General features: G+C 43.3%; 1 protein-coding gene across 1 annotated transcript in view; it reads left to right on the top strand.

Annotated features, from left to right (window-relative positions):
• The window catches only part of OPN5 (opsin 5), a 344,280-nt gene that overhangs the window by 297,491 nt on the left and 19,833 nt on the right, over nt 1-26,956 (top strand). The window contains exon 6 of the mRNA XM_069236052.1: nt 1,032-1,276. Within this exon, the coding sequence (XP_069092153.1) occupies nt 1,032-1,276 (245 nt within the window). The remainder of the gene's footprint in view (nt 1-1,031; nt 1,277-26,956) is intronic.

Below are 26,956 nucleotides of genomic sequence, written 5' to 3'. Positions count from 1 at the left end.
ATGGAAATATCATCTTAGGTCTGGCATTAGCCAAGACATTTTGATTTTGCTAAAATCAAATGGATAACATGCACGGTTATAAGGGCGACAGCCAACTCACTTTATCGATTGCTTTGTTTTTGTGTCACCCACACTTTTCTTCCGCCCACCTCAGCATACAGCACAGGGCAGTGGGTCAGCCCACTTCAGTCACTGGCTAATTTCACCGTAAATTACAACAGTCTGCCCTTTCCCAAGGAGAAGATTCACATAGTAGTTGTCTTTAGCGCCAGGCACCACTTTGGCAATGTGTGCTTTTAGAGAGAGAGAACAGCTGTTATTATTTTTTTTAGTTGAGGGGCTGCTATATTTCCCAACAACAACTATTTGCAAAAAAAGTGATAAAACATTGATTGACAAAGCCAAAAGGCTGGAGCCAACAATAGGCCAATTGGCCTTGCCACAGCTTGTTAAACTATCTCGATGTCGTTCCTTCTCAGACAAGCAGCCAAACGACTAGGACTGAAGAGTCAAGTTGAGAGAAAGCCTTAAGCCGCTACGCACAGTTTTACTTTTATTAAGACCAGAAAATGTGAATTACGTTAAAGTATTTATTCATATAGATATGATAGCCATTTAACTGACGCTTCTTTTTATGTCCAGGGCGCCAATAGATGGATGATAAAAGCTGGATATCAGGGGTCGCGTGATATATGTTTTATGGCAACGTACATCTTCATATATAAAATCATACTTGGGCTCCTGTTAAAAAAAAGACAGTTTGTTGAATTTCAGGCTCACATTGTCGAATCGTGTTTGTGCTATGTAGATCCAAAAAAGCATTGCATATGTTATACAGGAATGCCTTTCACTGGAAAAAACTTAGATGGTGCATTTACCTGTCGGGGTCACCTTTAGGGTTATTGCTTGTGCAGTTTACAGCGGATTAGTGAACAGTGCTGTAGAAATTCTTTTATAGTTTAGCCAAAGAATCAAGGGCATATTTTTGATGGCATTTCACATTCTCGTGTCATTTTTTATTCTCACACTAGGTGGCAATGTCGATCTGTGCAGGATTTCTCATCGCCTGGATCCCGTATGCAGTTGTGTCAGTGTGGTCGGCCTTCGGACAGCCAGACTCGGTCCCGCTCTACTTCTCAGTTGTACCGACGTTACTAGCGAAATCATCCGCCATGTACAACCCAATCATATACCAAGTGGTTGGTTGCAAAGAAAAATGCAAACGCATGTGTTGCAGCACCTTCTTCGGAAAGAAAAGCGATTCAAAAACATCCAAGTAATTTTGCTTTTTATTATTTTACCATGATTAAATGTACGCAGATTTATACAGATACAATTGACTGAAATACAATCTTTGCAGGTGGTGGAAAATTAAAAATTCCAATCGTCCAGTATTCTAACTCGGTACATTTACCTCTGATAGTCACATGAGCCTAAATAAAAGTGTGTGTTACAGCTGAACAGGTGTACCTGGTTCCTGGTTACTGACATTATAGAGGTAGTGTGCGTAGGTGTGTATAGTTTATTCTACTTATGTTCAGTTTGGGGTTCTTATGTGGAATCCACTATAAATTAATTTATTCTTAGAACTATACTCTTGAAAGTGACTTTCAACCAGTCCTATGGCATCATTTACAAGATCTTTGCGCCACCATTGCATCATTTTTTTTTTTTTTGACTCCCGGTGGGGCAAGCAGTGCTCTACACTGCTCCACATTTGCAAACTAACGCAGTGGGCAAAATTATTCAGTTTGTAAAACCTTGCTTCACATTGTACACGGGAAAAGCCACGCAGAACTGACACAGTGACAACATTTCACTGCATCATTCTGCGACTTCACTGCATCAGAATTTTACTGCCTGCTGACTGATGCAGGGCTTTTTTCAATGGGGGCCTCCAGGCATTGCTGCAGGAGCATATTTTTTTTATGCTAGCCCAGCAATGCGCGAATTTAGCGCCACAGATGCGTCAGAATTTCTGAGGCATCTGTGAAAATGTGCGCCATGGAGCTCTATATTGTAATACAGTGCATCCAATGCGTGGTTAGGGGGTCGTGAGGCAGCGCAAGAAATCTGACGCATCGAGCCGATGCGTCGAGCCGATGCGTCAGATTCTTTTAATGAGGCCCCTAGTTTTATAGTTTGTAGCACTGCATTCTGGGACTTCTAAGCCTGCACATTCAATTGGAAAAGGAAAAGCACAGGTATTGTAATGCTTAATGCTACTGACTGAAAATGCAGATTTTCTTGGTTCTCTACTAAGGGCCCGGTTCGATTAAAGTCATACAGGTGAATATTATTTTATCTCACATTTTGCTTTATGATCAGCAGCCACTGAAAAACAACGAAAACTTCTCTCTGTGTGGAAGGGGGCAAGAAGAGAAAACCAATACGAAATAGCACGAGCACTTAAGATAGTCTTTGATTCACGCTGATCTCTTTCCTGGTTGCGATGCACACAAAATTCCATGCTTGAAGCGGAAAAGTATGAAAAGTAAAAACAAATACCAATAGCAGTAGAGCAACTTAACTCTCGTTTTCGACCAACAAATGATCTTACTAAGCTACCAAAGTGTGCCATGCATCTCAAAGGTTGCACTTCAGAATCCACTGTGTTGTGCTCTAAAAGGACCTGTTGCAGGCATAGGAATAAAGGAAGAAAAACGTTTTTTTCAATGCAGAAATAATGGGTCGGTTTAAAAACAAACAAAATTGGTTAGCATAACAATGAAACAATAACAGAGGAGGGATGATGTTCACCCTGGTGTCTTTAGTTAAATTAGGATAGACCTTTGCTAAACAGTTGGGAAAATCTGCATGTTATTAAAGACTGGGAGCTCTGTAATGCCTGTTTAAAGTCCATCTTAAATTTGAAACTAAGCATGAGCCACCAGTTTGCAATAAGCTGTTCGAAAAGTAAAAACTCTTGAACAATCTTCTGTTTTAAGGATATCTTCAAGGTTTGCATCAACCAGTAGGCCTTAATAGCCAAAGCTCTCCTAGCACAATTTGCGCCAAAATAGGATAAGTAACAGGAGCAAAAGGCTTCCTGAGAGAGACCAACAATTGAGGAGAAGACATTCTTAAATGAGCCCTCTTTGACTTATACTACTTGAGACTGCCTACAACTCATAATTGTGGCTGTGTAAGAAAACAAGTATACTGTTGTATTTAAAATATATTTACATTCTAATACTTCAATTGTATAATTGAATATAAATTAATGGTACACTTCGTTCCACCTTTTCCTTGTCTTTACCATCTATCTTTAGAATGTTGATGTACTATGAACGTTCTGAAAAGGTAGTTATGACAGTTAGGATCTGAGGTACCTGTTGAAGAGATTGGACGTAGATGTTGTTTGTTAAGGAAGAAAACTTCTGGAAATCATCTTTAACTTGCAAATATTTTTATTTACAACACTGGCGATGACTAGTCGTGGAGGGGGCAACTTTCAAACAACATCCTCCCCTGGAACTTTGTGGACCCAATCAGCAGAGACCGTGTAATGTACCAGACATCTATTATTGACTTGTTGTGATACTGAATTGCGACAAGTATGTGAATTTTTGCATTACCTGGACTCATTTTTGAACTGGAAAAGACATCTGCTGGAGATCATGCCATTCTATTCCCTGCTGCTTAGTGGGTCGCAGTGGCTCAAAGCAGTAATTGTGAATCGGTCCCAGCGCGAGGGAGCACTGATTGCCTGAGTTGAAGCGACTACGAGAGGCGACGGTCAAAGACTGACTGGACGGGTCACGGAAACTACGTTGAAAAGTCAGGACTGCTGTTTGGCTGCACTAGTGGCCATTGACACTGTTTGGAACCACTGCTGCAGTGGTGCCCATTGCTGTGGGGCACGTTGTGTGTATTCAGTGTTCCGTCAATGAAATACTTTCAGCTGGCTGACTTTCATTGCCAGGGTGCACTCTGTCTGTGTGTTCCGTCAATGACGTACTTTTGGCGATCTGATTTCCATTTCACTGTTCATTTGCCTCGTGACTGGTGTACCATTGCTGCGTGCAGTGCAGGTACGCACTGCATTTTCTGTGCTGTGCTACTTGAGGCATTTTCTGGGTGTCATCACCAGTATTCATCCTGCATTCATCAGAAATTGAAGACATTCCAATTCCAGTTCCTGTTATTTTAATGTAAACGCCCATTCGAGAAACGTACTCCCATTCTGTTCTTAATGGGTAGTGAGAAAGTCTTGGTAGGTAACTTTAGTACGAATTGAAGTAGTGAGGACATTTTTCTCATGCCACAGAAGATCTAAACAAGAGCCCAGCCTTGTTTCATACATGTTCCTTTATTCGTGAGCCTTCGACTCTTTGTAAAGCTTCTTCACCTGCTTCAGCTATAATTCCTCTACCAAATCATGACGTAACCTGTTTACCTCCTGCAAAGGAAACCTCACCTCATGAACCTGGTACTGATGCTCCTTTTCCATGTACCAACCTGGAGAATTTTCCCGGGGACTTCACTCTCCCTGATCTAGATTTAGAACCTATCCAAAGATATGTATCACACCAGGAAGAAAATTCTCCCCCACCATTGCTTCTCCCTTTACCCAAAGGACTACAGCTTTTCAGCAGCACACCCTCCAACCACTCCTCTCTTTGTTCTCATCTTTCAACAACACCCAACCTGAGCCTAAATATTGATCCTTTAAGCAATAATCCTGATCAAAATACGTTGGTCTCCTCTTCGCTCTCAAGCCAAGAGTGTCTCTTATCCTCCATTTTGAATCTTTTAGAAAAATTGGTTTGCGGTTCCGATTGTATTCTCGACTCCGTAACGGCCATTTTAAAATAATTTACAACTGGCAATGTAATATATCATGGTTTCTGCACGCAGCATTGCAATAATCTCTTTGCACGGAATCAGACTATCGTAAACAGTTAAGCACCCAGTGGTATTGACCTTTGCTCCCAGGATGGAGCACAGCAGGAGGGACAATCCCCTATGAATCTTCGGCCAATTGAGAGCCCAGTCAATTCCGTTAGATTCATACTAAGAGACTTTACAACCAAGACAGACTTGGAACTAGTCGGCCTAAACTCTGAGACGGTTATGTTTCCAATCTTCAAAGCTTGTTCAAAGGCAAACATCTTAACTAGCACCTCGGATACCCCTGTACAGCCTCCAATACTTAAAAGGAAAAAAGTCCAAAAAGGTCAAAAAAATCAATCCGGATACATCTCAAAAAAGGTTAGAGAAAGATAAGTTTTTCCAAAGACCAATCTGGCCTGCAAGATTCCTTAAACCAGGAGGCCCCAGCTTTACATTGTTGCCTCGCACCTTCTGTCTCTTCGTCAACATGCAACCTCCATCCACCTATCAGCAATCCTAATCCAAATGGTCAACCTAATTTCAACTTGCGAGCGAACTACTTCTCAATCAATTAGGTCATCCTTGAATCCCCTTGCTCAAACCTTTGAAGCCACCACAGGACTTACACCTGTTCAGACCTGGCTACAACCTATTAGAAAAGGACAGGGTCGGTACCCTGTGGTCACCTTAACATTAGATTTCATACTTTTATTTGGCAATGATCTCTTCTTTAACAGATCTCAATTGTTAAAATGTTTTTCTGATATTGAACCGCTTAGAATGATTGTAAGTAAGGATATACATTTGGTCTCCTTGAAGGTTGCAGACTCTGGTCCGTCATCTCGTGTATCGTTTTTTTCCAAATTGACTGTTAACAAAATATTAAGCAATTTAGAGTCTTTACAATGTAAAGGTATTGATGTAGACCCCGTCTTGAACGAGACGGGTTTAAGGTTAACCGAGCAGGATCTCCAATCTTCTTATGGGTTATGGGAACCTCTTTCCCTTTGGTTAAACATGACACTAACTCTCACATTCACCAGGACTTAAAAATTCACCTGGGGGCCTATGGTTGAGAAGCATTATTTAGGGACCCTCCCGTTTGTCCACCTCCTGATTTGGGCATCAATCCCCACTCTTGGAATTGGTTACCAGCAGTTTTAAGTAGTTCTACCAAAACCTCTATACCAACAGCACGATTAATGTGGCAATGAGCCTACCCTCATATCTTGGAATGTGGCAGATATAAAGTCCAAAGGGGAAAAAATTATTTTCTGAACTCCCTCAATCCTGATCTAATTTGTCTCCAAGAAACCTGGCGTATTGGGGAGTTGCAGTTTAAAAATGATTATTCCTTCTGCTGTAAGGCCTCCCCCTCAATGAGGGGTCACTCAAAGGGAGGGGTCGCATGTTTGCTGTTGAATAGACTGCATTGGCAGCATGAATGCTTTAGGGATCCTAGTAATTTGTTTTTAGCAGTAACTTTATACTGCATTGGAGTTGGAGACAAGGTAATCTTCCTCACTTTGATTAACTCTTTTGTTTCTCCTGGTGACCCTTTCAATAATCTCCTATTTAAGGTATTTCTTTTATTAAAGAACTTTGTGACAGGGACCCAGGAACCCAAATCATTACCGTAGGAGACCTAAATTGTAAAATATTTCTAACCCAGGGCTTGCATCCTTCTGGGATGAGGAAAAGGAAGAAGCATTTAGATTACCGCCTTGGATTTTTCCCCACAAAACAAAGCCTGATAAGCGTGGGATGCTCTTTCTGAAGTACTTGAGAGAGAATAATTGTATTATTGCTAATAGTAGACTCCCATCTGACTCGCCAGCCCATTCGACCCATAAATTGCCTGAGGGTGCTGCAGTCCTGGACTACGTGGTAACAAACTATCAGTCTTTCTCTGTATTAAAGGATTTATTAGTAGAACAGACTACCCTTAGTGATCACAATGTTCTCTTGATCTGAAGGCACAACGCACTGTTTCACGGAGTCTAGCAGGACAGCACCCCCAGCTAAATGTTAAAAATTGTATTCTGGAAAGTACCCTGAATGACCTTGGTAGCTGGATAGGGAGAGAAATGGAGAGTTTCACTAGTTTCATGCAACTGGTTGCTTCAATTCACAGTCAAAAGCCTCAGACTAAGTATAGAGCAAAACCCCACTCCCTTTAATTAGTAAATAGAGAAATTAATGCTCTTATCCGTAAACAGCATAGGGGTCATACATCTATGAGGCAATCCCAGCTAGATATTCTAAAAAGAAGGAGAAGGAGATTAAGAGCACGTCTAAAAAAGGACACCACAGATAGATCCTGGGTTGTAATAAGAGAAGCAGCCTCTTCCAGCCATACTAGGAAGTTTTGGTCCCTGATCGCCGAGGGGTGTGGTACTAGAACCAGGCCCCTCCCAATATCTACTAGTGAGATAAGCTGGTCAACTTTCCTATCTGACCATTATGCTTCTAATGTGACTACTGTGGACATCCCTCCAATCAGATTCGATTCCCCATACTCATATCCAACCCCAAAAGAAATTGAGGCTACAATAAGAGGAATGCGTAGTTCCTCCGCAATGGGACCAGATGAAATCCCAATACTGTTAATAAAACACAACATATCCTCCTGGTGCAAGATTTTATTCCTGGTGTTCCAGTATTGCTATAAAGTTAGGGGTGTCCTTCAATCTTTGAAGGGTAGCGTTATTGTCCCCCTGTATAAAAAAGGGGATCAAAATTGTCCTAGGAATTACCACCAGATTCCACTGTTTGATGCAGTCAAAAAAAACTTTTCTAAATTTCTGTTGTCACAGATGAATGATTGGGCAGAAAGGTACAACATTATCCCCATAGAGCAGTGAGGCTTTAGGAGAAATCATGGCACAATTGACAATATTTCTGTTTTGCAAGTAATTAATGAAAAATATGTCTCGCTCAAAGGGGAGCGGATCTATGCAGCCTTCATAGACTTCTCCACAACATTTGATAAGGTAGACCGTGTTCTGTTATGGAAGAAGCTTCTAAGACTAGGCATGCCTGGCATCCTCTTTGACCTCGTGGTAGCTCTTCACTCATCCACCTGGTGCAGAGTTTTGCTGGGGGTGAACAAGGTCTATCTCATGTTATATCAACCAAAAATGGCCTAAAACAAGGATGGCAACATTTCCATCTTTGGTCTTGTCAAGGTGACACTCTGTGTGCATGTTTCCTGAGGTCTCTCGATTATTAGGATGTTGGCTCTACTGTTATTTTCCCTGTATCTTGCAGATTTACCAGTACATTTAACTCCATTTGAGGGTTTTGCTCTCAAATTAGGAAGTAGATCGCTATGCTGTCTACTTTATGCAGATGACACAATTATTTTAGATCGTACCTGTTAGAAATGGGGTCTTTGGTTGGCAGTCAGGGTACCCCCTGTCCAAGCAAGGACTTTCACTCTAGTCAGGGAAATAGAGAATCACCGTCAGCTAACCCCTGCTTACCCCCTTGGTAGCTTGGCACGAAGAGTAGGCTTATCTTCAGAGTGCTAGGTGTAAAGTATTTGTACCAACATACAGTAGCTTAATGAAAACACTACAAAATGACACAACACAGGTTTAGAAAAATAGAAAATATATATCTAACCTAAACAAGACCAAAGTGCCAAAAATCCACAATACACAAGTCAAGTTATCAATTAAAAACCAAAAAGAGTCTTCATGTAATTTTAAACACAATGCTAACACTGTTAGCATGAAAATGTACCTTGGGTGTGTCAAAAATGGCTTGTGATGCATTGATTTCACTCACGAGCGAGACCTTGCGTTGTTTCTCCTTTAGTCTGGTCTACGTGCATCATTTCTTCTCTCCGCAGGAGAACGATGCATCAATCCGGTCAGCACTCTCGGGTCCTGGCAGGCCTTGCGTAGTTTTTACACTCCCAGAGGTGTTTGCGTCAGAAATTCAGACGCACGATGATCCGAAAACCACGCAGCGCGGGGTGCAATCTCACTAGCCTCTGTCAGTGATGCTGCGCTTCGTTAACCCAGCTCTGAGAGTCGATCATCCGGTCGCGTTGCAGGCAAGCATTGATTTTTAGCCACAAAGCCGGCGGTGTGTCAATTTTTCAGCCGCAGATCTGAGTTGTGTCGATCTTTTCACACTGCTGTCTGTGCGTGGATTTCTCAGTCTTGGGCTGCCAGCTTCTCATTTCAGGGTCCCAGGAACTGGATGGGCACCACTTGGCAGAGTAGGAGTCTCTCTAGAGACTCCAGGTGCTGGCAGAGAGAAGTCTTTGCTGTCCCCGAGGCTTCAAACAACAGGAGGCAAGCTCTAAATCAAGCCCTTGAGAGAGTTCTTTACAAGAAGGAAGGCAACACAAAGTCCAGTCTTAGTCCTCTAGCACAGGCAGAAGCAGCAACTGCAGGAGGGCTCCACAAAGCACAGTCACAGGCAGGGCAGCTCTTCTTCCTCAGCTCTTCAGCTCCTCTCCAGCCAGAGGTTCCTCTTGTTTTCCAGAAGTGTTCTAAAGTCTGTGGTTTTGGGTGCTATTTATATTATATACTTATTTTGCCCTTTGAAGTAGGCTTACTTCAAAGGAAAGTCTCCCTTGTCCAGACCAGGCCCCAGACACACACCAGGAGGTTGGAGACTGCATTGTGTGAGGGCAGTCACAGCCCTTTCAGGTGTGAGTGACCACTCCTCCCCCCCCAGCAGAGATGGCTCATCGGGAAATGCAGACTACACCCCAGCTCCCTTTGTGTCACTGTCTAGTGAGAGGTGCAACCAGCCCACCTGTCAAACTGACCCAGAAAGGGAATCCACAAACAGGCAGAGTCACAGAAATGCTTTCTAAAAGTGGCATTTTCAAATACACAATCTTCACTAAAAGATGTATTTTTAAATTGTGAGCTCAGAGACCACAAACTCCACATGTCTATCCGCTCCCAAAGGGAATCTACACTTTAATCAGATTTAAAGGTAACCCCCATGTTAACCTATGAGAGGGATAGGCCTTGCAATGGTGAAAAACGAATTTAGCAGTATTTCACTGTCAGGACATATAAAACACATTACCATATGTCCTACTTTAAACATACACTGCACCCTGACCTTGGGGCTACCTAGATCCTACCTTAGGGGTGTTTTTCATGTAAGAAAAGGGAATGTTTAGGCCTGGAAAGTGGGTACACTTGCCAAGTCGAATTTACAGTTTAAAACTGCACACACAGACACTGCAGTGGCAGGTCTGAGACATGATTACAGAGCTACTAATGTGGGTGGCACAACCAGTGCTGCAGGCCCACTAGTAGCATTTGATTTGAAGGCCCTGGACACCTCTAGTGCATTGTACTAGGGACTCACTAGTAAATCAAATATGCCTATCAGGGATAAACCCATCAACCATACAATTTACACAGAGATCATATGCACTTTAGCACTGGTTAGCAGTGGTACAGTGCTCAGAGTTCAAAAGCCAACAGCAACAGGTCAGAAAAAATAGGAGGCAAAAAGATTGGAGATGACCCTGCATAAGCAAAAAAGTCCAACAGTACCCCAACGGGGCTTAATAACTTTTTTAAAGATAAATTGCTCAAAAAGCAAAATCTTGTGCTTTCACTGGAACAAAAGATTAAAGTACAGCAATTTTAAATGGACCTTGGGAGCTCAACAGCTTGAAAGAGTAACCTCTTACGCATTTCTGGGTAAAAATGTCTGTGGGAACCTCGAAGAAAGAGAGCATATTGAGCATAATCAAAGAAAGGCCCAATGTCAAGCCAATGATTTGAATACCCTCTATAGGGCAACGGGCAGAAGGCATTTTAAACATCCCTTAGAGGTATATCGGGTAAAGATTCCGCCATCGTTACTGTATGGTATTGAGCATATTGCAATTTCTAAGTGGATCTTTCTCGATAAACTCGAGGGACATGTTCTAAGAAATATTTTAACCGTAAACTCTGCCTTTGCTGTACCATTACTAAGACTTGAGTTGGGCCTGCGTACCTCTTTTATACAAGGCCTGGCCACGATAATTTGTTGGATGTTTAATTTGATGACGTGCTGTGATGACTCTTTGCGGTCACTACAAAAAAATATATATATACTAGCCGGTCATAAAGTAAAATATACCATCTGCAGGAACTTTTTATATGCCATGGATTTTTTACAATTAGATCCCTCTGCAATTTTTACTCTCTCTCCAGCACAGCTTAAATCCGCACTCAGGAAAGCAACTTGGGCAGTGAGTTTCTGCCAGGATAGTCAGTCCTGTACACATAGACAGAGTTTTCATATAATATCTGATTCTTTGAGGCCAAGGATCACACAGCCCTACCTCATCTGTAACTTGCCTCGTATGGTGAGAAGATTCTGGCTCCTGCTGAAACAGGGGCAGCTCCCCCTGAACACATTACAAGCAGAATGGTTTGGCTCTTCCGCCATTTGTAATTTATGCCATAATGGCGTCCAAGATTTGAAGCATGTTGTTTTAATTTATCAAGCCTTATTGCCTTGTCGTAAGTGGTTGAGCCCCATTTGCCTCTCTCTTTTGCTTAGATCTGCTTCTAATCTATTACAAGCCTTATTTATTCCGCCTAATGAAATGTTTTGTGCTAGAGTTTTTAACTGTTTTAAGAGTTTTTTAACTTTGTATTAACTTAATCAATTTGTTTATCAAAGTTTAATTCAATCGCTATTCTTATATTTCTTCTCTTTGTATATTGATGTTTTATTTTATGTGGATCTCCATCAGAGTTCCGTAACATAATAAACTTAAACTTGAGCAACCAACTTTAGGACGAATTGAAGTAGTGAGGATTTTTTTAAAATTTATATCTGCAAGTTTGAATGCTAATTTAAAGTTATTGTGGTAATCCTGATGGCTCATGCATTTATGGTAAGTATTAATTGTAGAAATATGGTGTGTGTGTATAATTCATGCAAAATAGCTTGAGACTAAATGTTAGGAAAAAAGTATATATAACAGGAGAGTAAGTAGTATCATTCACATATTAGTGATTCATTTAGTTCTGTTCTAGTTGTACTTGTAACTCTACATTTTTTGTTTATTTTGTTTATTCATTTCTCAATTATTCATTTGTAATGGCTGATACAAATACGAATCAACCACCTCCCTTTCTGTCTGACATTGGTGGTCCTATTTTACCAAGGAAAAGCTGGGTAAAATTATTCAAGCCTTATCGAATTGCTATTGGACGTGACAGATTATTGTCACAAAAAAAAGAGGAGGGGGCAAAATAGTTGGCAATTTATTTGGTTCAGGGCATCAGTTTCCCCTTAGTGGCACATTTACAAGGAACTGGTGCATCGACTCTGATGTGCCAGTTTCCTTGCGCTGCCCTGTGGCTGGTTCATCCCATGACTTTTTGCCTAATTCCTCCTATTTCTTCTGATCTCTCGCTGTTAGCTCTAGGACTCTGAGCCCTTCATGACTGCTGATCAGTTGGTATTATTGGCTTATACCTAATTAGCATATTTAATTTACCTGTTAGTCCCTTGTACAGTGGTATCTCTATACTCAGGGCCTGTCAATTAAATGCTACTAGTGGACCTGCAGCGCTGCTTGCGCCACCCACTGAAGTAGCCTTTCAAGCCTGTCTCAGGCCTGCTAGCGCAGGGCCTATGTGCACAGTTTTCTGCCACAGGGACCTGGCATCTAAATTTACTTGCCAGGCCCAGAACTCCCCTTTTACTACATGTAAGTCATCCCTAAGGTATCCCTACCTAGCCCTATGGGCAGGGTGCTATGTATGTAGAGGGCAGGACATGTGCGAGGTTGCGTAGACTGTCCTGGTAGTGACAAACAGCCTATTTGGTTTCTCACTGCTATGAATGCTGCCATCTCATAGGATTGCATTAGAAACGCCCTGCCTCATATGTAGGGAGTATTGTCTGATTTATGAGGGGTAGCGTAGGCATGTTTGGTATGGTTGTAATGGTGGTAAGAAATGCTGCTTACTGGTGTAAGTAGATTTGTTATTACTACTACAGAAATGCCACTTCTAGAAAGTGCGCCTTTCTCTGTGCTTATGACTCTGGTGTTGACTCCAATCCACGTCTGGGCAGAGTGACATTTGGGCTTTGTGCATATTTATCAGACAGCCTGTACACAGGGAGGGTGGAGGTGTCACAGAGGTGTATCTGCATGCTTATTAGTCTTCCTGGGCTGAGGGAGGGGAGAGGCGGGGCACACCTGCATTTGTAAAGGCTGTGCCCTGCCCTCACACAATAGGGTTGTTGACCCTCAACTGATGTTTGGAGCCTGTGCTAGAGGAGGTAGGGGGCACTCCCAGAACCAGCTGTAACTGGTTGGAACCTCCTCTCCCCCTTCTTTGTAAAACATACTGTAGAACTGAGTATAAGTACAGGGGAATTTTACCCACAATTTGGAGACATTTGGAACTTACCTGGAACTGGACACAGACTGCTGGAGGGACCCACAAGGAACCGCCATGGACTGCTGCTTTTGTGCTGACCTGTGACCTGCTGGTCACTAGGAGAGACTGCCATCTGCCTGCATCCCCCTTGCGCTGGCCTGCTGCTGGGCCCTACCCTCTGTGCTGTCCAAGAGTGCCCCCGGGGCACAAACAGGCACATACTTTGGTGCCTGCCCACTGCTGTGGATTGGACTGGCTTCTCCGTGGTGTTGAGAAGCCAGGCGGGGGAAAGGAAGCCTCAACAGAGACTCCCCCGCCCCACTGGGCCCCTTTTGGTTTTGTGGATGGGCAGGGGGTGAAGGAAGCCTCATCAGAGGCTCCCCCTGCCCCAACGGAGACCCCCATCATCGGCTGAGACCGCAGGTGGGTTGGAAGCCTCGCCAGAGGCCCCCGCGCCACCGGACCCCGTAGAGGCCCCCTTGTTGGCTGGTGGCATTGTTTTGCCCCCCCCCTTCCGTCGTTGGAGGGTCAGTGAAGGCCCGAGGCCCACAGAGATTGCGTGCCCCAGTAGGGGCCCGTTATAAAACCGGTGGAGGTCCTTTGCACTCCTTTCCTTCCCCTATCATGGTGCTGGCTTTTTTCCACCCTCTGGAGGGCCAGTGGAGGCCCAGAGAGGCCCTCTGAGATCGCTGGCTCCAGGAGGGGCTTGATGTTAAGGAAACAGAGGGTGTGCAGGCCGCCCCCCTGACATAAACAGCCCCCGTGTTTGCACACAGGAGCACCGGGCCCCCTTTTTATCTCCTCATGGCAGTGTAGGTGCCTTCATCATAAAAACAGGTACTTTATTTGGACTTATCATCGTCAAATGCTCTGTGTGTTGTGTGTGTTGTGCAAACGTTTTACACATTGCCTCCGGTTTAGGCCTGACTGCTCCCAAGGAGGTGATCAGGGGTTATCTTGGACGTGTAACTCACTTGCTCTGACTAGAGTGGGTGGGTTCTGCTTGGCTTAGGTGCATACCCTAGCCAACCAGAAACCCTTTTTCAAACAATAACACAGTAGCGCTGTATTTACAATACAATGCACCATGGCACTCGTTAGCACAACTGCGCCAAAATGTTTGGCACAGTTGTGGCGCTTTGCTGGACTAGCACCAAAAGTTTTGGCCCTGGTCCAGCAAAGCTCATGGAGGGCCATAGGATATAGCACTAGCATCAGTTTAACGCCTGCCCTGGGCAGGAGTTAAAAAATGATGCTAGAATGGTGCAGTGAAATCTTGTATATTTCACTGCACCTTTTTTTGGGCCTTCCTGCAGGAGAACGCCTTCCTTGCATACATTATACCTGGCTTAGGTATAATGTGGTGCAAGGGTTTACAAATTGGCACAATGGTACCTTTGCTTCACTTTGTAAATACAGTGCAGGGTGAGAGCCTGTTTAGGGCCACCTTAGCTTAAAACAAATGATGCTATGTCGGAGCTAAGGGGCGCAAGGGGCTTGTAAATATGCCCCTTAGTCCTAAAAAGTGAGATACACTGCCTATTAGGGTAGAACTCTTGTTGTCCCTGCAAGCATTCATTTGCCAGGAACAATATCCCTCACTCACCGTTAGGTGACATGCTTCATCATTGGGCCATGCTCCTCATCAGGCCTGCGCTGCAATGCCTGACAGGCCCCACTAGAGAGCTCTTTGTCGGCGATTTTATTGATGGAATTGCCAGAGGTGAGGGCATGTGTGAGGGGTTAGACAATTAAGTGTGTTAAAACTGACTATGGGTGCCAAAAAAGACAATCTTTACTATAACCTAACACGTATGCCAAGGGTAAAAACAAGCATTTGCAGTGCCATAGGTCTCATATTTTATTGAATTAGATCTAGTGGTATAGTGAATTCATAACTGGACTTTTCTTGCCACCTAAATTGGTTAACCCTGTCTCATAATTTGTTTTTTTCCTGCTATGTTTTGGTGGTCACTGGCGCTACTGACATTCGAAATCACAAGCCATTGAGGAGAGACAGTGGAAAATAATGCTGGAAAAGTATTTTATTTTCATTTGAACAGAATTGAGTCTTGCAAGCATTTTTGCCTCACATTTCAACAAAGTTCTAAAGAAGTTGAAACAGCAGAGCAGACTGAGAAGATTTATGGCTCCAATAAAGGAAATAGCAGTGACCTGTGTGCGATGTCCTGAGTGCTGGCAAGGAGGGGCTCTGGAGTAGAGACTCCAGATGGGAGGCTAAGCAAGTTTCACATCATCACTTCTAGGTTTAGCTACATTATAACAGAAAGGGCCCATTGTGCTTTCCTGAGCAGTGAGCTAAACGACCGGGTGTTTCTTTTGTAAAACACGCCTATTTTAGAAGCCAGATGTGAGGACAGCACTGGAATAAAGCCAAAACAAATGTCAGCAACATGGGAGGAAGTAGGAGGAACGGAATGCTGCACTCTGTAAATCTGGTGCAGCATTTTTGCCCATCTAACGCCACATTAGCGTGAAATAATTACGCTAATGTGTCATTAAATCTGGTCATAGGATTGGCTAGGACTGGCTGAATGACACCGACTAAATGCTGTTCTCTTATGAATGTTCTGATCATATTGAATGCCACTGCCTTCATGTTCACAAGTGAAAACTGACCCACATTGTAAAAGGTCCACCTCACTTCTCTTCTCACTCTAATTGTTAGTGAGTATCTTTAATATCTGAAATAGGAGAACATGCCCAACACACAAATTTCAATTCCACAATCCATTTTTTAATTCATCCTGAATTTGAACTCACCTTCTGAATCCTCGTTAGATAGTCTTGTTATAAGCATAATACCACCATTCTAACACTCCTAGAATTTGTTCAGGCATTTACATTCCTCAGTGACAGGTAAGACAATGTCCAATTTAGCTTTGTCATGACAATAGTCACCCACTGGAATTGATTGACAATATAGGATCAAATTACGTGGTGATTACAGCTAAATTGTGAAGCACTTAGTGTTGGATTATTATCTCCTAATATAACATTTTAACAAACATTTTAAGACCCCAGAACTGAAAGAACATTGTTCTCAATGCTATTGAAGTAATGACATTTCTTTAAAAAAGGTGTACATTTTAGTAGATAACAGCCTTGGCTTACCCTCAGGTATAGATGACATTTTAGAGAAAAGTTCCTGACAAGGTAAATTTCAGGTGGGCAGGGCAGCCCACAGTGTACAAGGTGGAGGTGTTGTCATCACAGAGTCACTGAACTGAGTTGTAGAGAATAGTACCACTTTCAGGGTTAGTCAGGAGCAGCACTATCAGCAGCACCACCAAGGGTCTAGGTGTGGCACCACTTTGGGGTCAGGACTCACTCCAGCGGAGGCCAGGTGCAGGGTTCAAGGTCTTTGGAGCTTGGAATATCCCTGTAGCTCACACAGGAGGCCAGTCAACTAGTAATTGGGGTCACTCAACAAGGTAGGCCACAAGTCAGGTGTTCAAAGCAACAAAGCAAGCATCAAGCAGCAGCACAGTCTTCTTGGGGGCCAAGGCAGTCCTTCTGATGTGCTTCGAAGGTCCATGGGTATACTGAAGAGTTGGTCTGAGGGTCTATTATTTATACCTGTTGTGAGCCTTTGAAGTGGGGGGAGCGTCTAGACTACCCTAACTTCTTCCTCTGCCTAGGTCCAAGCAGGTTAGGGTGACAAATGACAGGTGTCAGGTTCCTTTGTGAGTGTGCTGGAGGCCCCCCTTTAAAATGTAATTGGGGCAGAGAACAGCTTGGTCCATCCTGCTAATACCTAGTCATCCTTTGTCTCACTGCCTGGGAGGAATACACAAAGGGTAACCGCCAAGTCATTCCCAGTCATGTGACCCAAGACACAGGCTGCAAGAGGGCCAAAAAATGCCAACTTTCTAAAAGTTTCATTAACAGAATTGTGACTTAAAATCTATCCTTACCATTAAAAAGGATTTAAAATTACAATTCATTTGAGACCAAGCATGACATCCATAACTGTTTACAATTAAATCTTAGCAGTTTATAAATGTAACAAGGTAACCCAATCTTATCCTATGGAAGAGGTAGGCCTCATAGTAGTGAAAGGCAAATTTGGGATTATTTCACTACCAGGACTTGAGAAACTTCAAAACTTAAGTCCTACTTGTTAAATGCAATGCACACTGTCCTATGGACTGTTTAGAGCATACTATAGGGGTAACATATAGGTATGGAAAATGTTTGTTTTAGGCCTGGCAAAAGGTTTACTTTGCCAGGTTGAATTTGCAGTTTTGAAACTGCACTACAGGCTGCAATAACAGGACTGAGGCATGTCTTAAAGTGTCTCTTTAGTGGGTGGCACAGTGAGTGCTGTAGGCCCACTAGCAGCATGTAATTTACAGGCCACGAGTACATGTAGTAGAGTACACTAGGGACTTAAAAGTAAATTTAATAATCAAGTCAGATGTAAGCCAATTTGATCATGTTTGATGGAGAGAGCACAAGCACTTTAGCACTGCTTATCAGTGGTAAAAGGCGCAGACTTCTTACAACAGCAACATCGAAATTCAGAGAACAGGAGGTGTAAAGGCAAAAAATTAGATGCAAGAGGGCCAAACCTAACAATCTCTAATGCAAGGAAGAAAATAAGGTAACTGATACAAACTCTGGTCTCTAGTGCAATACTCCAGGTGTACTATTGATAGAAAACTGATAATGCTTGGTTAACACTGACTTCTGTATCTTCTAGAGTAAAATAATTTGTGTAAAACATACACACATTCTCTCCAAAAAACATGTGTGAGTATAATTGCTTATTGAAGAAAAGTATGTGCTTCATAACGTGTATTCTTGCTGTGTTTTAAGACATTACCAGGGGCTCACTGTCAACTTTATTCTTTGTTTACACTATGAGGCATTTGGATTCATGCCCTTCTAACAACAAGTGGTCTTGTATGTTGTACATTATATAGCTTATGTGGATGTGTCTGGCTAGGGGAAGCCTATGATATCAGTCCTCAGTATAGGAAGCAAAATGTTTAGGTTTACTCTAAATTCTGTGAGACCTTTTTGAATAACTGGTATTTTGGGTACACTGTGAAAATACTTCAGTCTGGTCCATTCTGTTTGAAGTATATTCAGTTGTGTAAGCTATTTCTTTCTAGCAACAGGCGCATATTGTGTATGTTGGAAATATGTTTTTTCTTGCCGGGTCTCCTCTGATTTTTGTCTTCTGTTGCTGAACCCATTTTTTGTTGACCATAGAACTTTGCACACTTTACCCCTGCCAACCAGAATTTAAGTGATTGTGCTCTTTCTTTTAAACAAAGCAAAATTAATATACGTAATTGGCACAGTCAAGTAACTTATAAGTCCCTACTATATGGTACTACATGATCCTAGTGCACTGCTGCACTCTTTCTGCTTCCCACTAAAGTAGCAATGTAAAGCATGTTTCCGGGTCTGCCAGTGTAGCCTGTGAGTGCTGTTTTAAAACTGCCATATCAACATGGCAAAGCAAGCCTATTGCCAGGCCTAAACCTTCCATTTCAGTACTTATAAGGCACCTCTAAAGTAGGCCTTCCATACCTATAGGCCAAGGTACATTGTTTTGTTTTTAAAAAGTAACAATGTATAATTATTAAAATGTATGTGAATGTATAATGTATGTTTTACATGTCCTGACAATGAAAAATCTACAAAGTTATTATTCAGTGTGAAAAGGCGGGCTCTCCTATGGAATAAGGCTGGTTTACACTATAACCTTTAATATGTGATAAATGCAGTTTGGGAGTAGATAGGAAAATGATTCAGGGACTCATTTTAATCAATTTTAAATCAAACTTGATGGTCAAGTGAAATTTTATATTAATATTTATATCACTTTTTTGGAACAAAAGTTGTCATTTCCCTGCCTAAAACCAAAAGGCTTTGCTGCCGGTGCCCAGCTGTCACCTAACCTCTGTGGTGAAATGTGCATTTCTACCAGACATTGGACAAATGACCAAGCGAGGGAGGGAGACCCCTTTCTTGACATTGTGGCCTGGAGGGATGGGCCCAGCACCTTTCTGACCTTCAAAAAATGCCTACCTTGTCACTGGCAGATGAAGCTCACACCTATGCCTACTCCCCTTTTGTCTTTCTAGCCAGGCTAGCACCAAACCCAGTCAAAGTATAGAAACTGACCAGAAATGGTTTAGGGGTAGACAAAGGCTTGCCCCCCACCCACAAGCTGGCACCCGGCATAAAAGTAGACCGCACTGGCCGCTTCTCAGAACATTCCGAGCCTGTGGAAAATCAGAAAGAATTCCCTGCTGTCTGAAGAAACATAAGGAAGACTCATCTTGCTTGCCTTGAACCCAGGACCCCAGCAGTGATTCCAAGGATCTTTTGGCTGACCTCCTGGATGAGCTACATGACACAATCTTCCAGAGGCCTCTCTCCCTGTAAATGGGAGAGCAGGATCGCCGTCAAAGTCACAGCCATTGATGTCGAATCATCGCTCAGCCTCAGCATGCTGGTTTGCCGCAGTGAGGGAGATCTGTCCTCCACAAGTTTCTAAGTCCAAATATAGAGGGCTTCATCTAGGCCAAAGCAGAGCAGCAAACTATCGACATTGAGGCCTTCCTGGGCACACACTTCACCTGTTCGGAGTTCTCCTGTTCTACTTATTACACTTTTGTTATTTTGGTGTGTTTATTTATAAAAATGTACTCTGTTTTTCTAAATAGGTTTGGGATTTTTCTTGAGTTGTTTTTTGACTTTATTACTGTTTGAAAACTGCATAAATACTTTACACATAGCTTTTATGTTAAGCCTGACTGCTTTGCGCCACGCTACCAGAGGGTTAAGCATAGACTTATTTAGTGACTTTACTAATTCCACCTGACAAGGATTGTAGTTATTATTTGAGGTGGGTTTTCATCCCCACAACTAATACTCCAGTTTCATATAGCATGTACATATGTGGTACATGTCTTATGCAGACCAATCTGAAAGGCAACTGCACTAAGGAACAATAATAACATTAAGTCAAAATTCTGACCTCTTGAATGTAGTCTTACAAAATCAACAAAAGAAAAGTAATCAGTTACTTTTAGAAAGAGTTTTAAACTGCAATGCATTCCACATGCAGTCTTCTTAGGTCCTGATTACAAGGTAGTTATTTTTTTCCACCCCGTGCCTAAACCCTTGTTTATTCAAGGGGTCAGAATTACGAGTTGAGATGTGTTAACCTCTTAGCTGCTGGGCCTTTTCCCCCCCAGTGCTGAGCCCTTTTTTGGCTATTTGGGGTAGTTCGCGCTTAGGGCTTCATAACTTTTTGTCCACATCAGCTAACCACGCCAAATTTGCGTCCTTTTTTTCCAACATCCTAGGGATTCTAATGGTACCCAGAGTTTGTGGTTTCCCCTGGAGGAGACCAAGAAAATAGCCAAAATACAGTGAAAATTTCGTTTTTTCCCAAAAAATTGGAAAAAAGGGCAGCCGAAGAAGGCTTGTGGTTTTTTCCCTGAAAATGCCATCAACAAAGGGTTTCTGGTGCTGAAATCACTATCTTCCCACCTTTCAGGAACAGGCAGACTTGAATCGGAAAACCACATTTTCCAACACAAATTTGGCATTTTACTGGGACATACCCCATTTTTACTATTTTTGGTGCTTTCAACCTCCTTCCAGTTAGTGACAGGAATGGGTGTGAAACCAATGCTGGATCCCGGAAAGCTAAACATTTCTGAAAACTAGACAAAATTCTGAATTCAGCAAGGGGTCATTTGTGTAGATCCTACAAGGTTTTCCTACAGAAAATAACAGCTGAAATAAAAAAATATTGAAATTGAGCTGAAAACAACAGCCATTTTTCTTTATGTTTTACTCTGTAACTTTTTCCTGCGATGTCAGATTTCTGAAAGCAATATACCGTTTTGTCTGCTGGACTCTTCTGGTTGCGGGGATATAAAGGGCTTATAGGTTCATCAAGAACCCTAGGTACCCAGAGCCAATAAATGAGGTGCACTCTCCAGTTGGTTTTCATTCTATACTGGGTATACAGCAATTCATTTGCTGAAATATCAAGAGTGAAAAAGAGGTATCAAGAAAACCTTTGCATTTCCAAAATGGGATCAAGATAAGGTTTTGATGAGCAGTGGTTATTTGCACATCTCTGAATTCCGAGGTGCCCATACTAGCATGTGAATTGCAGGGCATTTCTCAAATAGACGTCTTTTTTACACACTCTCTTATATTTGGAAGGAAAAAATGTAGAGAAAGATAAGGGGCAATAACACTTGTTTTGCTATTCTATGTTCCCCCAAGTCTCCCGATAAAAATGATACCTCACTTGTGTGGGTAGGCCTAGCGCCCGCGACAGGAAATGCCCCAAAACACAACGTGGACACATCCCATTTTTTGACAAAATACAGAGCTGTTTTTTGCAAAGTGCCTACCTGTAGATTATGGCCTCTAGCTCAGCCGGCACATAGGGAAACCTACCAAACCTGTACATTTTTGAAAACTAGAGACCTGGGGGAATCCAAGATGGGGTGACTCGCGGGGCTCTGACCAGGTTCTGTTACCCAGAATCCTTTGCAAACCTCAAAAAGTGGCTAAAAAAACAAGTTTTCCTCACATTTCGATGACAGAAAGTTCTGGAATCTGAGAGGAGCCTCAAATTTCCTTCCACCCAGCGTCCCCCCAAGTCTCCCGATAAAAATGATACCTCACTTGTGTGGGTAGGCCTAGCGCCCGCGACAGGAAATGCCCCAAAACTCAACGTGGACACATCACAGAAAACAGAGCTGTTTTTTGCAAAGTGCCTACATGTAGATTTTGGCCTCTAGCTCAGCCGGCACCTAGGGAAACCTACCAAACCTGTACATTTTTGAAAACTAGAGACCTAGGGGAATCCAAGATGGGGTGACTCGCGGGGCTCTGACCAGGTTCTGTTACCCAGAATCCTTTGCAAACCTCAAAAAGTGGCTAAAAAAACAAGTTTTCCTCACATTTCGATGACAGAAAGTTCTGGAATCTGAGAGGAGCCTCAAATTTCCTTCCACCCAGCGTCCCCCCAAGTCTCCCGATAAAAATGATACCTCACTTGTGTGGGTAGGCCTAGCGCCCGCAACAGGAAATGCCCCAAAACACAACGTGGACACATCACAGAAAACAGAGCTGTTTTTTGCAAAGTGCCTACCTGTAGATTTTGGCCTCTAGCTCAGCCGGCACCTAGGGAAACCTACCAAACCTGTACATTTCTGAAAACTAGAGACCTAGGGGAATCCGAGATGGGGTGACTCGCGGGGCTCTGACCAGGTTCTGTTACCCAGAATCCTTTGCAAACCTCAAAAAGTGGCTAAAAAAACAAGTTTTCCTCACATTTCGATGACAGAAAGTTCTGGAATCTGAGAGGAGCCTCAAATTTCCTTCCACCCAGCGTCCCCCCAAGTCTCCCGATAAAAATGATACCTCACTTGTGTGGGTAGGCCTAGCGCCCGCGACAGGAATGGATCACACAAGGGTCAATGGTAGTCCTTGCTTGAGGTCTACTGTTAACCCTGGAGTGATTCATTCCTGAAGCAGGCACTAGGCGCAGGCACACAAGCGGGGTTGTGTTTTTATCAGGACAAGTGGGGAAACACTGGGTGGTAGGAATTTTGAAGATCCCTGCAGATCCCTGGACTTCTGCTCATTGGAATGCAAGGAAAATGTGTTTTTTAAGCACATAATGTAATTTCAAGGGGATTCTGGGTGAAGGAAAACTGGTGAGAGCCATGCAAGTCCTGCACCCTTGGTCTCCCCTGGTACTAGTTTGTTAAAGTTAACCCACCACTCACACTGGTTGGTTTTAGCACCTCCAGAAATTATGGTTTTAAAGCATGATTACTTATCAAAGTATCTGAATGTTGAAACCAAGCCTTCTGAAGGTGGGCCATAAAGCCGCGTCCAGGCACCAACCTCTTTATGGTCCATTCACACGCCATTCACGCACAACAAACAACCCTTTCATATCGCCAGCCACGGGCCCAATCCAATGAATCACTCCACTCACATTAACTTACCGCTGCCAGACAAGGGCCCATCACATTCACACGCCACAGAACGGAATAAGTTTGACTACATTTTACCACCTGTCAAGTAACTGCCTCCTTCTTCCTTAACATTACCAAATGCATGCGTAACAAACCTTTACTAATGACTCCTGTGACAGCCACCTGAGGCTCAGGAAGACATGTTTTTCATGCGCCTTTAGCGCACTCTCTGTGCTAAATCCAACTCCTTCCAGTTTGTGGATGCAAGTTGGGGGTGTCCGAGTATGCCGTACAAAGCGATTCCTCGAACTGAGTGAGCATATCTACCTTTGAAACTAAGGGAGACATGCTGGGGATTTCTCATGCTGTTACCTAAAGAGAAGGTCATAGGCTACCTGCCTCCTTCTTCCTTAACATTACCAAATGCATGCGTAACAAACCTTTACTAATGACTCCTGTGACAGCCACCTGAGGCTCAGGAAGACATGTTTTTCATGCGCCTTTAGCGCAATCTCTGTGCTAAATCCAACTCCTTCCAGTTTGTGGATGCAAGTTGGGGGTGTCCGAGTATGCCGTACAAAGCGATTCCTCGAACTGAGTGAGCATATCTACCTTTGAAACTAAGGGAGACATGCTGGGGATTTCTCATGATGTTCCCTAAAGAGAAGGTCATAGGCTATGGAAAAGGGTAGTGTTTGGTACATAGGGGAGTCCATGAGAACGTAGCATATGTCCCAGCCAACATTATGTGCAGTGATGTGACTATAATGCACTTATACAGCAAACTGAACATCTACTAAGTTCTGATGGAGGATGAACATGAAAAGCAGGTCAAACACTGACCTATACAAGTCATTCTCCTTTAGTGCTGGGATGGCACCAATGGGTTTGTATCCATAGGTGTAGATGATGTACATCTGTACTACCTTTACTATCTGCCTTCTACCTGTGCAATAACCCTGTGAAGGCACTCCTACCATAAGCTTTCCTTACCCATCCATGTCTCTGTTCTCATCAGAGTCCTGGCTAATCCTGTATAATAGCCAAGTGAACCTATACTAGTTTGTGGAAGCAAGTTGGGGGCTTCCAAGTATGCCCTACAAAGTGATTTCTCGAACTGAGAGAGCATATCTACCGTTGAAAGTAAGGAAGACATGCAGGTGAAGAAAGGGTACTCCGTGGCAATGTGGCATATGTTCTGTCTACTAGTATATGCAGTAGGGGGAAGAAAATGCATGTTAATTGAACAGAACACCGACCACGCCAAAAGGAAGTCCATGATGAAGTAAAATTCTGTGGCTCCTTGCCTAACGAAGCAGTGGCCCATGGACGTTCGGTATCCATGCACTGCCACTGAAAGGATTACCCAACAGCAGCTCAACCTCAGTCGATTTCCCAGAACTTTGCTTTAGTATGATACAACGTAAAGCAAGTAGGGATACAGAGGCCTGGTTGTGATGGACACTGGGGACAGTAATACCGACTCTCCTGCCGCTTTCCATGCTTTGAGCACACTTTACAGCGACGACATGGGCGATCCTTTTTGGGTGTTTTAGGTATGCGATCAGCAAAGTGTCGCTCCTGCAGCCTTGCCACATCCTCCAGAACATATGAGGTGGAGGCTGCTGCTTCTTCAGTAACAGCAGTGAGGCTTTCAATTACAGACAACTGGAAGTCAAGGAAAGTCATGAGTCTTCCTGTTGTTGTCTGACGGTAAACAACATACGCATTATATGTTGCCATCTGAATCAGGTGGGTAAACAGTTTCTTGTACCAAGTGCGAGTTTTACGACACGCATTGTATGGTTGAAGAACCTGGTCGTTCTTGTCCACTCCACCCATGTACTTATTGTAATCAAGTATACAGATGGGCTTGTGGACTTCGGCCATCTGACCCCAAACCGTGATGGGAGAAGTGCTCTCATCATGAATTGTAGTGAGCACGTATACATCACGTCTATCTAGGAACTTGACTGCGAGCAGTTCGTTAGAACGCAATGCAGTACTCTGTGATTTCTGGAGCTTCTTGCAAACAAGCTCCCGCGGGAATCCTTTGTGGTTACAACGAACTGTAAGGCAGGCCACAGTGCCAGCTTTGTAGAGCTCACTGAACAGCTCTACTCCTGTATAGAAATTGTCCACATAAAGGTTATAACCTTTGTGAAGAAGTGGATGGACAAGTTCCCATACAATCTTACCTGTGACCCCTAACGTGGGAGGGCAACCTACAGGGTTTAGGGTAGAATCCTTCCCTGTATACACTCTCAGGCTGTACACATAGCCAGTAGAGCTCTCACACAGCATGTACAGCTTTATGCCATAGCGAGCTCTTTTGCTCGCAATGTACTGTCTGAAAAGCAGCCGTCCTTTGTACAGGATCAAGGACTCATCGACTGCTATATTCTTTCCAGGAGTATAGATCTCTGGAAACCTGGCAGACAAATGTTCCACGACAGGCTGAATTTTGAACAACCTGTCATGATCTGGATGGTCCCGGGGCAATGCAGCAGAATTGTCATTGAAATGCAGCATGCGCTGCAGTAGCAAAAAACGATCTCTGCTCATGTATGGTGCGAAGATGGGAGTTACCCAAACCGTGCGAGTCGTCCAGTAGGACTGCAAGGTGGGTTTCTGTACTAACCCCATTTGGAGGGTAAGGCCCAAAAATATCTTCAACTCCGCCAGCGAAGTGGGAGTCCACTGGCGTGCCCTAGAACGGGGCCCTAGAGTGCCTCCGCGCTCCCTCAGAAATTGGTCTGCACGCAAATTTGTTTGCTGCACAACTTTCTGAAGAAAGTCAACATCCAAAAACAGATAGATGTAGTCGACTGGCAAAAAGTTAGCTGTATCGACTTTACATCCAGCGTCACCAGTAAAAGGTGGAATTTGGGGCTGAACCAAACAGGGGGGCTGCCAAGAGAGCACTCGTTCTGTGCTTGCGGCAGCAAGCACGTGCTCTCTGGGTTCGGCTAACCCAATGTGGTCCCGCTGCCCAGAATGTGCTTGCGAAGGGACAGCACGGATGTCGTCATTGTCTCCTTCAGACTCACTGGAAGAGGTGTCGTCAGATGGGACTCCGCCGACTGAAAAATCACTCCCAGAATCTGCCCCATTGTCCTCTCCCTCAGATGCTGTCTCAGTGTCTGCTGTCTCAGTCTCTGAGCCTACATCAGAACTGTCCTCCATAACCCGAGCTAGGGCTTGATCAGCAGTCATCCAACGAGACGCCATCTCTGCAACTGGCTAAACTGTCCCTCTAAATTACTATCCTACGTAGAAGGCAGATAGTCACAAAATTGCTTGTTGGTATGTTTGTTGTGTACAACAGGAAATGTCGTCACCTTACCTTCGCTTCTTCTCCAATTCTGCAGATTCTCTGAAAACACTGAAAAAAACAAAAAAAGAATGTATTACTTCACCTTACCACACACCCTGTGCAACAGTCATTTTTGGTGCTCTGCCTCCCATTACCTCCTCTTCTAATTCCCTCAGTACTATCCAGCAAAACTGCCACTACAGAAAAGACATGCATGCATGCATATTGTGTGTATATATATATATATATATATATATATATATATATATATATATATATATATATATAATAATATATATATATTTATATGTTTAGAAACAAAGTGGTTGAAGGGTTGCTGGGCGGCACACTTCACTGCCGGTGCCCAGTGACAGGGAAGACCAATCTAGAAATTATCTAATGCCGAAAAATTTCACCGCACT

The sequence above is a fragment of the Pleurodeles waltl genome, chromosome 5, assembly GCF_031143425.1.
Source record: "Pleurodeles waltl isolate 20211129_DDA chromosome 5, aPleWal1.hap1.20221129, whole genome shotgun sequence".
NCBI lineage: Eukaryota > Metazoa > Chordata > Amphibia > Caudata > Salamandridae > Pleurodeles > Pleurodeles waltl.
Note: the sequence above shows the minus strand (reverse complement) of the source record. Positions and strands in the feature narration are given on the sequence as shown.